Here is a 14,333-nt window from a genome sequence, read left to right as displayed (position 1 = left end):
TGAATGAATAGACTTCATGTAAAGAAGGAAGAGTAGAAGCACTGAGGACTGAAGTTCCCTTTCTAACAAACATATACAGTATGACCACATGATGCAAATTTCTTCAAACTTCACCAGTTCTTCTTAACTCTGATTTAAAAAAAGGTTCTCTTGAATGCTAAGCTTTTTGTCGCTTTGCTGAAAATCAACAGTTAGAAACAGTCCAAAAATATAAATTGCTAATAATAACCAATTAGAAATCCATTAATAGCCATAAAATTAACCAACTAAGTAGTCTTATATTTAAATCATGCTTTCTAATAATTTTATTATTAGTTACTTTACAGTATGAAAAACTACTTCAGTAGTACAGTTCTGAACTGTGCATTAAGGATAATTTTATTTATATTCAAGAAAATAGCATGGCCATTTATGAACAAAACAGTGAAAACATGTTTTTACAATTGAAATAAAATGAGAGTACTTACTGTAATTGTAATAGTATTCTGTCTTCAGCAATTCCTACAGATAAATAATTTCTGAAAATAATGCAATTAACAAGCTTCCTATTCAGGCTTGCTTTCCCAAGCAGGCTTACTGATAAGTTTGCAAATTCCTTCTTCAAAACACAGCTGTCTTAATATTCCAGAGCTATCAGAATGGCTTTTTGAACTTGATATCTAAACTAACCCAATCCAGCAGTAACATTATTAATGGACTTTTTTCAATATCTAGGTATTAATATAAAAGTCGCCTGACCTCTGAATCATGGTAATCAGAGAGGCCAGTTGTCACAGCACTCTCAAAACTAGCCAGCTACAAGATGGCTTTTACCACCCCATACCAGTTTAACTTCAATAAGTAGTTCCCGTGCCTTGCCCCAGCACGGCCACCAATCCCCCACAAGGTTTCAGAAGTTCATCTGCTGTCCATGCTGTTTTTTCATCCTCTTCAGGCCAGTCCACCCTGCTTCTCATCTCTACTGCATCCGTATTCTTTCTTCTCGAGGCTCATCTTCCAGCCAGCCTCTCCTCATCTGGGCACCCTTCTTCTCTCGGGGCCTCTCCTACATCCAGGGCACTCTCTCTCCTCCCTTTGCTTCTTCCAAGACTCTCTTCATCCCATACTCCTGTTCATACACTCCTTAGAGCTATTTAACTACTTAGCAGGAACCAGCCACAGCTAAACCCTATCCACGTCAGCCAACCCACCACCCCTGAAGCCAGCCCACAGCTGTATATTATCAATGTTAATTAACCTGCCTTCATTCCTCTACAATTCCTCTACAGCCAGTCTCCAGGTCTTGCATGGGAAAAGGTGGAATAGATACAAGGAAATGTTGTCGTGGCTATGTATTTTTAGAGGGCAGCTTTATTAACACAATGTAGAGAACCTACAGCTCTTTCATCAGCAGCTCATATGTATATTCCTATAGACATGTATTTCATGCATTACATGCAACACTTTAACATGTTACACCTGAACACAGGAGAAAATCTCATGTGGTCAAAGTAACTGCAGTGTACAAGTAATTCACAAGTTATAACCATCATTTAAAATCTGTGACAAATCTTTGGCAGCTAATTAGTATTAAGTATCTGTTTTAAGTCAGCAAGTGGACAAGAATTGGATAAAAACAGATCCCAGTAAAACAGACGATGATAATTGGAAAATACTTTAAAATAGCAAACTACCATAATAGACCTCGAGCCCATGAATTATGGCCACATATACAAAAATACGTAAGGAATGTGCAAATAGTTGACCTTAATCTTATTTGACTTCTGATTGTGTGGGCCCTTGAGTAGGAATACTAAGAAATTACACTTCCGATTAATAGAAGATTTTTTTACGGTATTGTTGACCTGATGCAAATAATACATGTTTTCAAGGCCCATTTGCATGACATCAGAATTTTGATTCTGAAACTAAATTGACATTTTATCTGCACTATAGGTTGCCAGGATGATTCTTATTCTTTGTAGTCCATCACTCTCTGCTGCCTCCATGTAAGAGAGTATAAGGATAACAGTTAGTGAAGTCATTGTTCATTCTGCAAACTTCTGGCTTCTCCCACTAACTTGTGTACACCCAGGTGTTCAGGTAACCACTTCCTTCTTAGTGTCTGCTTAGTATGCTCCTACACTACCAACTTACGGTTTCATGATTATTCCAGTCACATTTTTCATCATAGTATTAAGTATCTGTTGTTTCCATTCTAAGAGTGTCTCTTGAACTCTGGGCGACTTCACCAGCCAACCATGAGATCTGCCTGTCTAAGGCTTTGCTTTCATCCCAGCTTCCTAAAACAACCCAAACCTATAAAAGACTTTCTCTCTTGACTTCTCCAGACAGGTCTGAGCTCGTTCTCCTATGTGATTTCAGCTTATGAACATGTAAGTTAGTAATATGGGAAGCTGATTCTTCCAGAAGAAACAGTCCAATAGCACCAATTCTTAAAGCATTTCCCCTGTAATTACTTGGTACTGGGCCACTAATTCTCTTTAAAAATAATGAAATATTATATTAAGTAGAAAAATTTAATCCTTTTCAAAGCAGTCAGTTCTCTAGGCTAGCATTACCCATTTGCTAGCACCAGAGCAATTTTTGGCAGGATTAGTAATGCTCGGGAAAAGCAGAACTGTTTTCTGCCAGGAAAAAAGAATCTGTGCAAGGAACAATGCTGTGCTGGGAGAAGATCTCCCCTGTGGAATTTGTGAAGGGCTGAAAACAATCACAAGACTCATAGGCTTTTTGGTGAAATGCATAATGGATTTTGACCTTGCCTCATTAAACAGCAGTACATAATACATTATGTGGAAAACCCTCAACTCCTACAATAAACGTTTGACTACAGGGTAAAAATGGAACAGAGGAGAAGAGGAGTCAAAAGAATCCTATCTTCCTGTTAAATTACATGCTTCTGGAAATTATTCTGGTTGGAATTAGTTTGACCAAATGCTTATGTCTAAAACATGTAGATATGTACATAAAAAAAAGTCATCCCAGGCTCTTTATTTTTCTTTTTATGGAGAGAAGTTAAACACGTCTCAGGTGCCGTTCACTAGGTGTCTGAAATATCCATCTGAAATAAGTCAGATAAATAATTCCCAGCAGGGTGGGTTTATCTCCATTGACCATAAAGAGAGTCCAGGTTGGCCGGCTCAAATATTGAAGGCTAAATTTTAGGTATCTAACATTGTAAGATGAATCCCAGCCTCAGAGACCACTGTGATGAGGCTGACATAAAAACATGAAGATCTGAGAATTAATTTACTCTTTATCAATGGTGTTTCTGCTGTGAAATTTGCCTTGAAGATGTAGCAAACAGCAACCCAAGGAACAGGCAGAAGCAGTCTGTCTTGTGAAAGGGGCTTCTGTTACTACAGAAATTTCTGTAGCTGTCATCTATCTTGTTTCTTATTATACTGACACCTAACAAGTATGTGTAATGAAGGAAACAGTAAGAAACTCAGAGGATACCCTATAGTAGGGTATTACGTAGTTATACTGTATCTGAGCAAGAACTGTACTGGTTGTTTCTCAAAGTGGATCTGTTGGTGTTGCCAGATAACAGTTAACTGCATCCTATCCTGTAAGTTAGTGTTCAGAGAAATCTTTGTGGAAGTATGGGTGAAGGTTTTCGTAAGCATTTTATGAAACCCATTGTATGTGTAAATGTGCCAATTAGTCTTACTTGGCAGAGAATGTTAAAATAGGTTTAAAATAAAGGGAAACTTCTGCATGAGCGATATGGTTTGTTATACAATGATTAGCAGGAAAACAGCAAAAAAGTAGTAGCGGCTCACATATAAATGGTATCCTATAATCAGTACCAGGTGCTTGAGTAATACACAGAACTGAAAAATGCAATCTGATAGTTTTAAACAAGCATAGTTCATGTGGTGAATATTAAGAAACATCTTGTAAATCTACAATGTTTTGCAGTGATGTTATTTCAGAATCTGATTCTCAACTAATAAATCATTATGCTATTTTCAATATTTTCAGCAGATAAAAAGATTTATATATACAGTATCATGAGCAACTGAGACTGAGCGCAGCAAAAATTATTTAGAATATTTTCCCATAATGCTGTAGTACAGTTACGTTATGAACTGCTGATGATCATCTCATTTTTAATGTAAATAAACAACAAATCAAAAGCTTTTTGAAAGTGCAGAAATAATATGACTACTATATATATGCAAAGAGATAATGCTTGAACTTCTTTTTGATTGTAAACTTTTCTTTCATTCTCTGTCTTGTAGTTCAATAAGAAGCTACAGAAACAAAAAAATGCATTTTTCTAAAGATGAGGGTTAGAACTGAGAGCCCCAAGCTTGCTACAGACACAGGATAGCTCTGCAGGAGACCTGAGAAGATCTTCAATGACGTAGAGTAATTAATCAGCTAGGCAAAGATGTAATATGATCACGTTTTGAAAGTTGTGTGAGCAGAGCACAGTAATCTCATTCCCAGGAGTAAATTTGGAATTGAGAGGAGACCTTGGTTGAAACTTGTCTGAAGGCACTGTCATTTGGGAACATTATACTGTAGGAAAGTTGACCAGTTTTTGATGTAAGATGCCTGTGGATATACTTAGCTCATGGGAAGTGCCTGAACTTAAAATAAGAATTTTCCTTTTGACATCCTCTTGTGTTTGTTTTGGTTTGGTTTATATTGGTGGAAATGAGACAGATGTTGCCCACTGTTGTTCTAGGTAAGCTGCTGAGATTTTATTTGTTTGGCTGAAATTTTAAGCTTTAATGAATGGTTTGAGTTGTTGGTTATCTCTGTGCTGTAAAGGTGGAAGTTAGTGAATACCTTCACATTTTAAGGAAGTGCAATCTCATAAGATTTCTTTAAATTCAAAGAATGCTTCTTTAAGAACAATAACATAAAGTGAAAGAAGTTGTTTAAACCCAATAAGTAATGTTTTTATTGCTAATATATCTTTAAATGTGAATATCTGATAAATTGAGAAATCATTATTTCCTTTACGTTATTAAGAACCATTTCATTTCTTTATATACAGATTCTGAAGCTTAACATATTTTGGCATTCCAGTGATACACAGTTAAGTTTTGCAACACAAAGAATGCATTTTATTACTGAATTGAGGAAAGAATATATAGAAGTGTTTTTAAACCTGTGCTCACAAGGTACTGTTATCACTTGTAACTATTTTTACAGTAAAATAAAATTGTTCTATGAGCCACAGATGATGATACGATCCTATGAAATATTTTGTGATGGTAGAATTAGAATATTATGAAAAATGGGAAGAAAGTATTGCCATTCTATATAGGATAAAATAAATTTAAGCCTCCTGAAAATGGCAATTGATGCAGTCCATATATTAAAACATCACATCGTGTGTACCAAAAAGTAAGATGTAAATGTAATTTGAAAGGGAAATGATGAAAATGCTATCCAGGTAAAACTTCATAAAAGTTTCTAGTTTCTAGTAACTTGCTGTTAGAATTATATCTTCATATTTTCTTTGGGGTTTTATATAAATATTTATAATTTACCTTGAACAACTAAGCAGCCTCTTTTTTTTTCTTTACATAGCAGATGGTACGTGAACAATACACTACAACAACGCCAGGCACTAGCCTAGAGAGGCCGAAGAATGAATATGTCTACAAAATTGGAATTTATGGATGGAGAAAGCGTTGCCTCTACTTGTTTGTTCTCCTTCTGCTTATCATCCTGGTTGTGAATTTTTCTTTGACAATTTGGATTCTTAAAGTGATGTGGTTTTCCCCAGTAAGTGTCCTCTTTAGTTTTCCATTTTTTTGTATGTTCTCTTCTATTCCCAGCCTCACCCCTTGTTTTTGTATATACATCAGGTTCTCTGTGCGCAATAGGTGGTTCTTTTTTCTTCCTTCTCAACTGTAATTTGTACTTCGGTTGAAAGTATATTCTCTTTGAACATACTTCCTGATCTGTATCTCTGTATTGGTAATAATCTTTGAAATACTGAGGTTGTTGATACGTTATATTAAGGTGAATTCTAACCATCCTAAGAGAATGTATTTTCCTGTTGTCTCAGTGTCTGTTTAGTTTATATTTTATATGTGTGTTTGCTGTAACTTTTATCTCAACCAGAATTCCTTAGTGTTGAAAGATTGCTAGCAGTCGCTGTTTTTTCTTAGCTTCCTTCTCCTTTTTATCAGCATCTAAAATGTAACAATTTATTTGCCCAATTAATTACAGCTCAGAGGTAATTATTACTACTTCATGCTTGAGGCTAAGCAGCTATATTTTTCAGGAATAAATTTAATAACTTTCCACTGTCATATATATTTTAATATTTATAATGTAATTTTGCATGTAGTAGATTAAAAGGTAGCTTTCAGATGTCTGCAAGATGTAGCTTTAGTCAGAATGCAATAAAATGCATCAATGAATATTGAAGTTAAGCTAATTTGCTCCTAACATGCAGTCGTGATACACAGAAGATTTGAATAGACTTGTTACAAGAAAAAAAAAAAAAAAGTAAATTCCTACAGCGCTGCCCCTGCTACTGGAGAAAATGTTAAAGGTCCCATTATCTATCATTGTTACACCTCTGTGACTAAGTGAAGGCCATTTTATCTTCGTAGAAGCATGTCTATACTCTACTTTCTCTTACTATAAAGTAAGTAGGTTAATTTTTAAGTCCTACTTACTACTATAGTTGCTAGTGCTTGATTTCCCATCAAATTTCTTCCCCCACATAAATTCTTTTCAGCACTGTTACTGTCATACAGATTACAATGCAGAACATCTTCGATCACATACAATTTTTCTGTTATGCAGTTCACATGGAAGATGTGCACTTAGTGACTGCACATCATGAATCACAGAGAAGATGAATAACTTAAAAATTGTTTTCTGTGTGGCTCAGGCTTTTATTTTTAAGGAGTTTTTAAAATTATTTTCTGTTGGTCTGGTTTCTTTGTACGAAACTAGGTGTTTCTTCTCTAGTATCAGTCTGTTAGTCAGGACTAACAAAAATAGTTTCAGAAACTTCACTTCTAGGAACTCCTGTCTCCTACTAGTTATCTGTGAGGCACCAAATGCCTTGATCTGCTGAGGAACAGTGTCCTTCCGCCTTGGCAAGAAGAGCAGTGAAATAACAGCTCGAGTAGTGCAGGCTTTCATTCTTTCACAGAGTGGACTATGAATGCCGTGATTATAAGACTTGTCCTAATTCTCTGTTAAAAAATCGGTATTCATGACATACCCAGTTAAATAGTGACTTCAATGTAATGCCTTCACTTATTTGGGATAATCTGAGGGAAATATCTATATTTCAGCTAATTATCAGCTATGAGAACATTTGTGCAAAGTACACGTGTATGTCACAGTCCTCACCAGAAGTATGTATGAGGTCATTAAGAACGGAGAACTTTTTTTTCTGGGTATTGTTATAATGGAGTATATCTGTCAAGACAAGAAGTAACTCTTGAAGGTGTGAGAAGTATCATACAGAAAAGCCCTGCTACCCTCTTCAGAAAAAAAAGAAAGAATATAGATGTTAATTGCATGCTTGAAGTCTGGAAGTATAATTGAAGCATCACAGTCCTTTCCTGTGTCTAAGGAAATATGATTTGTAAAGAACGTGTGTAACACATACAAATTACCAACACTATCATCAGGTCCTTTTCCTGATGGAATTAAGCATTTATCCCTCCAAGTTTTTGGTTAATGTTTCAAAAAGAGAGTTAACAATATATTCACAGAAATAGATTTTTATGGTTCTGGTGTTCCAAGCTGGAGAAGTTTTTGCTGTCTAGTCAGTTGATTCTTATATATCCTACTTATCCAATTAAACATGCCCATTATTGGGAAGAATAGAAAAGTAATGGTGAAATATTATCTTATGCAGTCACCAGTTATCTGGCAAATATTAGTCTGTCAGCTGTGATAACACTTTATATTTATTATGCGTTCAAGGTATATTATGTAGAGGTTATACTACTTACCATGTTTAATATTAATAATAGATACTGTATTTTTAGCTAAAACTTTAAAAGTATTCAGATTCAGTTTTTTAAAAATACATTAAAATGTTATCCTTGTTAACAATATTAGAATATTAATAGCTAATAAAATAGTATTTCTCTGTAGAATATTACAAGAAACAAGTTGTATTACTAAGGCTGATAAACATATTCAGAAAAACATGATAAACGTTTTTAAAGTTATTTTTATAGTACATTTCTGAAGAGAGTTTGTGCCCGAAGAAAGCTTTAAATATAACATGATGGTAGTATGTAGTTCTATTAGGAAAACAGTTTTGCAGTATAGTGCACAGGGGTGCTGATGCTTTAGTGATTGATTGGCATAGTTCTATAGCACAGCCCTTTCATGAGCCCACTCAAAGTTGACAGAATTGTTATTTAGATATCAAAGTTACTGTTATATGATAAAAACTACTTCCTTTTTCTGGAAGGCATCCTTAAATCTTTCATTAAATAATAACTTGCAGTATAGAAAAATCACATGCTATGTCTATTCATAGTTGCAGATTAAAATAATAATGAAATTATGAACAGAGCCTCAACAAGCTCTGGCATGGAATGAATCCATGCACACATCTCCTGTCTCAATCCCAAAAACCAGACAGTGTGACAAATGCAAACAAGCTAAGCCGATAAAGGAGAACGTGAACTAGACATAGATATGCTGCAAGATTAATAAATTTTAATCTCCTTGTAGAAACTTGGAAGAATGATGAAAGATGGAGACTTTTCTAAACTCCATTGTTTGAGAGGTCTTCAGTATTAAACGAACATGACTAAACTGGACAGAATTTAATTTCATTTCATAAAATCTAGATTAAAGGGGAGCAACCTGAACAGAGAATGTATTCCTTTTCTCGTACTGTTCCAGTTACATAATGTATGAGCATCCCCAAGGTGTGCAAATTGATTTACAGGGATCAGATATATCTCATTCTTTTTTTCTCTCCCAGAGTTCCAGTGGACAGGGTCTCAAGTTTTTTGGGGATGTGAGAGAAGAACACTGTGAATTCATTATATTCAGCTGTTTTAGGGAAGACTGATTCGAACATATTATATCAAATATAATATAAAAAAATCTTCAGCTTGGTGAATAAGGTGAAACAGAGTAATACTAGAATTAGTTTTGCACGAAAATTAGAAATTTTGAAAAAGACCCTGGAGATTGGGTTTAATGTGTTACCCTCCTCTACACGGAGGCCAGTAATAAGTGTTGCAGGGGTCTGTCCTGGGACTGATCCTTTTTAACAACTTTATCAATGACTTAGAAGAGATGGCAGAATGCTTGCCCACTACATTTGCGGATGATACCAGTCTGGGGGTACTGTTTAATACTTTCAAGACTCAGGCTGACACTCAGAGAAGCCTAGACAGGCTGGAGGTATGGTCCAACCTTATGAAATTCAAGAGGGACAAATGCAAAGTCCTGCTTGTGGAGAGGAAGAGCCCCTGGCGCCAGCACAGGCTGATTCTGCCTGGCCTGGGGCAGCTCTTTGGAGAAGGCCCTGGGGGCCGGTGGGCAGCAAGCTGAGCATGAGCCAGCAGTGAACCTGGCAGCAACGAAGGCCAAAAGTTTCCTGGGCTGTATGAACAGGGGCAGAGGCAAAGACTCCAGGAAGTTATTATCTCCCTTTACACAGCACTCATTAGACATGCATATAATACAGCCTCCAGTTTTGAGCTTCCCAACAGAAGAGAAATATTGATGCACTTTAATATCATTTTTGCTTTTAAGATTTGTTTTGTGGTTGGCCATCTGATGTTGCCAAGACAGAATTTCTTTTTTTTCTCTAAATAATATTACACCACTGATTTCCTCTGAAAAACTCATTGCTAATCTGTTTTACGCTTCTGACAAAGACAAGATAAATGCTTCACCGGAAAAAATATATTCCTCTTTTACCCTGTTGTCTTAATTGATTAAAATGACTGCGTAATTTTAAAATCGTCCACTGACTCTAATTAGCTTGTAACATTTTAATTTCAAGGCCATCAGCTATATTAGACTAGACACTATCATATGAGATGAAAGTTCATCCTCCTAGACACTATCAGATCCTGAAATATTTAACTAGAAGAATACTGAATATATTGAACGCAAGAATACTCCTTACTCTCATTGTTCTTTTCCAGATCCTTATTGTGATATAGACTATAGAATTGGGCAATTCTCAGTCTTTCTGGTTGAAACTGTCTTGATTTACATGGAAAAACTGATTTTGTATTGGACTGGATATAACACATGCTTTAGCTGTCAGACGTTTACTGTACCCACCTTGGAGACAGAAGTTTCTCTTGTAGCTTCTGCTCTAATTAATATTTAATAAATTTATATGAAGCAGAAAAAAACCTACTAGAGAGTAAAAGATTCCCAACATCAAATGTACTATAGTCGGTTGGTTAGGGCATGGAACTCTGGGAGAAGATATAAAGTCAGATTTTCTCAGTGAAAGGAGGAATTTTAATCCGGGAGTACAACAACCCACTTGAGCCCTGCAGCCACTTGTTCTTAAGTAAAAGGACATGAGTACCTCTTCATATGGCCCCTCTTTTTCCTTGTAGGCTTTATTTGTAAAATGGTCCCTTATGAGATTTTGATTGTGTTCATGTCCAATGGTGATCAGATAGTTTAACTTCGGAAATGTTAGTATTCCTAGATCTGTTGGACAAGTGAACAGGACGTTTGAAAATCTGTATTTTGGAATTCTTAAATTATTTAAGTGTCTCCGTAACTAATTACCCAACATATAAAGTCCATATTGGCATGACTCTAGATGGCTGCATGACTGGCAAAAAATTTGGAAAAGTTGGACAATGTTGAGCTAATCTGTATAACAATGTTTTATACAACAGTGAGCATCTGAAAGCTTTGTAGAGATTAGCTGGTCAGTAGGAGGCATTAACAAGGTATTTGGCTTCTCAGTTTGTTACGTAACTGATACAATTTCACTACTATAATCTTTTGCTTGCATTGCTGCCTCAGTGATTTCTGATGTGTTTGTTTTTTTCTTTCTACATTTTTATTTTTCCATTATCTTTATATTCCTTAGAGAAAACTAAGTTCATGAGACTGATTTCACATTTTCTCCTGAATATAACGGTCTTTAGCTGTTCTACCCTGCTATTAGATAGAGAACTAGTACTCACCTGGTCAGAACTTTGCCCATAATACTGATCCATTGTGTCGACATTGTAATCAGTGAAGCCCTGGACCAAAATTTTTAGATCACTGTTGAATTTTATAGATTGTCATGCCAGTACTTTAAAACTGAGGTGTGAAAAAAGCACCTGATCAGATGATTACCATTTCTGATGCACTAGCAAATCGTGTTCAGAAAGCCCACATTAATTCAATTATGATATAATTTAGGTTATGCTACATTATCATAATGCCAGGAACAGTTTTAGTCTCTGATGGAGAAACCCATGTTTCCATGGGTTTTTGTGGATGCCACAGCTATCACAATCTCCTGGAATGAGATAGGTCAAGGCAATTGTGCAGTATCTCATGTTGATGATAGTCATAAAACAAGAGTGTTCCCCAGAATACGTAGTGTCCTTTCTGCAGTGTGGTTTTTGCCATGTAGCGCAAGTTCTGCTCTGACAAAAATTTTAAACACAGTGTGAGTAAAAGAGGCAGACAGGTCTTTGTAGTTTTAGATGCACTGTCAGTCAAACGTGATTCAAATCTGCACTCATTCCCATGTTCTCCTGCCATCTGCGTTAAACCTTGCTTGGGTTTGAGTCACTAACATGAGGAGAGTCAAGCCCTAATACTAAGCCTTGGAACAACCTGTGGATCACCTTATCGTGACAGGAATTAATTTGGTATATGGAGGGCCAAGCACAAAATGTCCAATCCACCAATGCATATTCTAAGTGTAGTTCTTCCTAAGAACAGGCCAAATGTTTACCCTGCTCTCATGCCTGCACTTCAGCTGGGCTAAAAGACATAGACATTGAGAATTGGAAGGTGTGTGCATATTTAGGCTAGAGTATGGTCTTTACTTGCAGTTTCTCTTTTTATGCACACATATTTCTGGCACCAGAATAGATAGGACAATTGCTACAGTTAGACAAACATACAGGATTTTCCAAATATTATTCACAGGTATTTTCTTCTTTTGGCATGAGTGCTCTACTGATATATCTGTTCCCAGAAACTTTTTATCGCAGACATACCACTCTGCTAATCTTCTTGGGTTCTCATGGGCAATTAATAATGAATACAGCAAAAGTATTAAAAATTCTTTTAAAATATTTTTCAAAGTCTTCTATAAAGCAATATCAATTTATTTACATTTAACTGTATGACAAAAATGTTGAAAAGCTAACTATATATAATATATATACATTAGTTGGCTGACAATGATACTGATCTTGATCTAAATATATATATTTTGAAAAAAACCAACTGATTATAATCAAATACTTGCGTGAACAACGATTTAAGCACTTAGAAATTCAGGCATCAAAGGTGGAGGTAATTAAGGAAATATGAAAAATACAAAACTAGGAATGTGATTAATTAAGAAAGCACAATTTTAACTGAAAATCAAGTAACACTTTCTGACACTGAGACTTACTAGACTGTGTGATAGCATGCCTTATTAAATTGGAGATGCCCAATCATTTGGAACATTTAAAACCAGACCAGACAGCAATAAAAATGTGTGGTAAAAAACACTCATTCACGGCAAGAGTTCTCCTTCACTGCAAAGACATACACTAATGAACTTGTACAGCCTTTCCATGCGTTTTATGATTAACAGTGCTCCATGGAATTAGTTGCCATTTTGAGAATGTTACATTTTTTAATACTGAAATGAAATGAAATATTTCTTTAATTATTCACAAATTCTCATCCTAATTTTTAATAAAATGTTTTCATATCAGAACACCAATATTCCATAGTTTCTACTCTGAATAATCCTGAACAGCTGTATTTTGCTATCTCTCCAATACATTAAATATAATTTGCCTTCAACCAGGCCACAGTCATTCCCATTTTCTCTGTCAGGTGGTGAATATTTAAATATTTTATGGAAGGAGTAGTTTTTGAAAGATATTGAAATACTTACTGCAGAAAAGCTGTTATCAAAGAAAGTAAGATTTCTCAGTACTGTGATATATACTTAGGTACATATAAAAATGTATTTTATTAAAGCATTTTATTAATCTGAATTATATTATGAATCAAATGTGGAAGAGTGTGGAAGAGCACTTGTTTAAATAAAAAAATGTTGGTTTTGGTATAATTTGTAATCTTGATAAAGAGTTTTCAAAGATGTGAGTACAGTGAGATTCTAGTGTACATGCAGGTGTAAGGTCTGTGGACAGATGAGTTCGTGAGGGCTTGACTGCAGGTTTTGATTCTGCTTTGCTAGTTTTAAGTTGTATGGGAAAACTTAATGAAGCTGCTTTTGGCAAACACTCTGCCAAAGGAAAAACAGATGTTCTGATCTTATGGTCTGATGTACCTTCTTTTCTGAGCTCAGACACAATCAGTAACATTCAACTGCACATTTCCTTGGGTTTTTGGCATGTATTTTTGCTCCCAGGAGCAAGCAGAGCTGTTCTAATGTAGGAAATAGTAGTGATGAATGATAGAGCTGGTGAAATTTACAGTTTGTGTGGTTCAGGAATGACCTGGAAAATGTCTGTGTCCATGAAACAGTCTGATTTTTCTAGTGCTATTAGCTATATTCTATTCTATATTCATAGAAGAGGTTAAATCTCCATAAAGACTTTTAATGTGTCTTCAAATTATCATTTACTCAGCAATATTATTACAGAAATTCACATATTGAGTGAAAAATTACTGTAACATTTCTTAGAATAACATAGGTTGACACAGATTGAGGTTGAGCACACTGATGACAACAAATAACATTTGCAAAATGTGGGACCTGAAGGCTTCTTTCCCAGTGCCTGGATCCAAGTGCATACCTGATTGCACCTTGCCTGCGTGTGAGCTCCAACCTTGATCTCAGGCGCCTGAGTGCTTACAAGAGTGATGTGTGCAGGCCCTCTTCTGCTCAAAATCCACTCTCCCAAAGAGGTGCTGATACAGTGATGGGGGACATGCTGTGGCATGCACTTACTCTGCCATTTAGTACCCAAAGTCAAGCCCAGCCTACTGAATCAATCATAAGATGAAGAAAATGAAAACTTGGATCTAATTCCTGTTTCTGTGTTCCATATACAAATAATTGCATATGCATTCATGTATGAAATCCAGACATCTGATCAGAAACATTCACTATGCAGAGTTCCTGAACTGCCGTTTTTCCATGTGCAACTTTTGGGACATGTCAGTTTTGAGACTGACACTGA

General features: G+C 35.7%; 1 protein-coding gene across 7 annotated transcripts in view; it reads left to right on the top strand.

Annotated features, from left to right (window-relative positions):
• The window catches only part of SGCG (sarcoglycan gamma), a 138,797-nt gene that overhangs the window by 63,942 nt on the left and 60,522 nt on the right, over positions 1–14,333 (top strand). For 2 of the 7 annotated variants that reach the window (XM_055802359.1, XM_055802362.1), the window contains 2 exons: positions 5,018–5,144; positions 5,557–5,754. In XM_055802359.1, coding sequence (XP_055658334.1) covers positions 5,560–5,754 — 195 coding nt within the window. In that variant the 5' untranslated portion in view covers positions 5,018–5,144; positions 5,557–5,559. The remainder of the gene's footprint in view (positions 1–5,017; positions 5,145–5,556; positions 5,755–14,333) is intronic. The other 5 variants (XM_055802357.1, XM_055802364.1, XM_055802363.1 and 2 more) reach the window with 4 other exon arrangements.

Source organism: Falco peregrinus, chromosome 4 (assembly GCF_023634155.1).
Source record: "Falco peregrinus isolate bFalPer1 chromosome 4, bFalPer1.pri, whole genome shotgun sequence".
NCBI lineage: Eukaryota > Metazoa > Chordata > Aves > Falconiformes > Falconidae > Falco > Falco peregrinus.
The sequence above is the reverse complement of the archived record's forward strand: the minus strand, read 5'-3'. Positions and strand labels throughout refer to the sequence as shown.